The following is a 1543-nucleotide window of genomic DNA, read 5'->3' on the forward strand; positions in this document are numbered from 1 at the left end:
GTCGCCGAACTTCGTGTCGGAGGTCATTTCCATCTACTTCCAGGAGTCGGAGAGGCATCTGAAGGGCATCAGAGCCCTCCTACTGTGAGTTTTAGTTTAACTGCATATCTAGCTACGTACGAGCCTGATATAGAAGAAATTTTCTAAACAAACCTGTTCATAATTAAAAAAAAAAAGACCCCTTTGAGATTTTTTTACAAAAATCGGCCCATTTTGTCTTAATCCAATTTCTAAATAGTCGGGGTTGCCAACCCCGACTATTTAGTACATAGAATGTTAGGGTTTAAGGTTATAATTTGGGGTTTACAACCTCCTAAATGGTCAGGGTTGGCAACCCCGACTATTTAGGAACCAGATTAAGATAAAATGGACCGATTTTTGTAAATAAAATTCAGGGGGTTCTATTTTTAGAAAAAATATGAGTGAATTTATTTAGAAAATTTCTTCGCCTGATATATATATGCACGCACGCACGGGTCGTCACTTAATTTTTTGTACAGAGCTGGTAGGGATCAGTGGGCGGACTACGGGAGGGTGGAGGTTCACGTAAACCAGCTGATGGGCAGCAGCTCCAGCCCAAGCGGATGCGAGCCGTCTGCGTCGCTTTCCGCGCCGCTTCCGAGCATGGAAACTGGGCCGGGTATGTATGTGCATAAAACCTCTCCTCTTGAAGGAGTGTGTATATATATGCTTACAAGACTAATGTTTATATAAAAAAAAAAGAAACTTAAAAAAAAGTTTCCTCATTGCCCAATTTCTTTCTTTTGCTTGGATGTAATTGCTTTACCTTAAAAATTAATTAATCCTTAAGAAAGGAGCATCTTGTTTCTGTGCAAATTAAACAGGTGCGTGCGTTCTCTAGCAGTCTTAGAGCATGAGTACTGCTACCTCAAGAACAAACTTCATGAGATCCTTCGGGTACTTTAATTTGGCTGCTGTCAATTCAATTAATTCCTCGTGATTACAAAACTTGTGATTGTTTTAAGCAAACACAATTAAATTTATGATGCGCACGCAGATTGAGCAGCAGAGAATGATAGCCGCCGGAGTTCGTTACCACCCTCTCTTCCGAGATTAGAGCAAAGAGCTAGGTCACTCAAGCTTGTCGATCGATCGATCGTTAGATTCATTAATTACAATAAACGTGCTCCTAATCTTTTTTGCCCCCCTATATATGTTTGTTGTTGGCGTGCTATTGTAGAAACTTGCAATGGGAAGTATTTGTCTTGAAATAAATTTTGGTGTCTCTTTTGTGATCTTATGTTATTTTGAATGCGAGGGTTCGCGCCAACAGATGTTTGAGTGATGAGGGTTGCTTAATGCAATTTTGTTCTGGCGCTCTGCTTTTATGTTTCGTTTACACACAGAAATTTATGCTGTTTGCTAGTAAATTAATTAATCCCCTAGTTTATCTTGGATACTCAAGTGGGCCCTATAATTAAGAAAATTTCTTTATAGACCCAAAATATGGGACCAATAGGGGGGACAAGTGAGGTGTCCCCCTCCTATTGGATAATGAGTTGGCCATCATTAATGATGGCAA

The 1543-nt window shown here is 39.9% G+C and overlaps 1 protein-coding gene across 1 annotated transcript; it reads left to right on the top strand.

The window, feature by feature from the left end:
• Positions 2-1299, top strand: LOC109835563 (pseudo histidine-containing phosphotransfer protein 6-like; the record flags this gene model as incomplete). Its single annotated transcript, XM_020403529.1, is given in 5 exon segments — positions 2-84; positions 501-574; positions 577-640; positions 846-918; positions 1019-1299. Coding segments are annotated over 5 exon segments (354 nt in total), but the record flags the coding sequence as incomplete, so codon positions are not given.

Source organism: Asparagus officinalis, chromosome 3 (assembly GCF_001876935.1).
Source record: "Asparagus officinalis chromosome 3, Aspof.V1, whole genome shotgun sequence".
In the NCBI taxonomy this organism is placed as follows: domain Eukaryota; kingdom Viridiplantae; phylum Streptophyta; class Magnoliopsida; order Asparagales; family Asparagaceae; genus Asparagus; species Asparagus officinalis.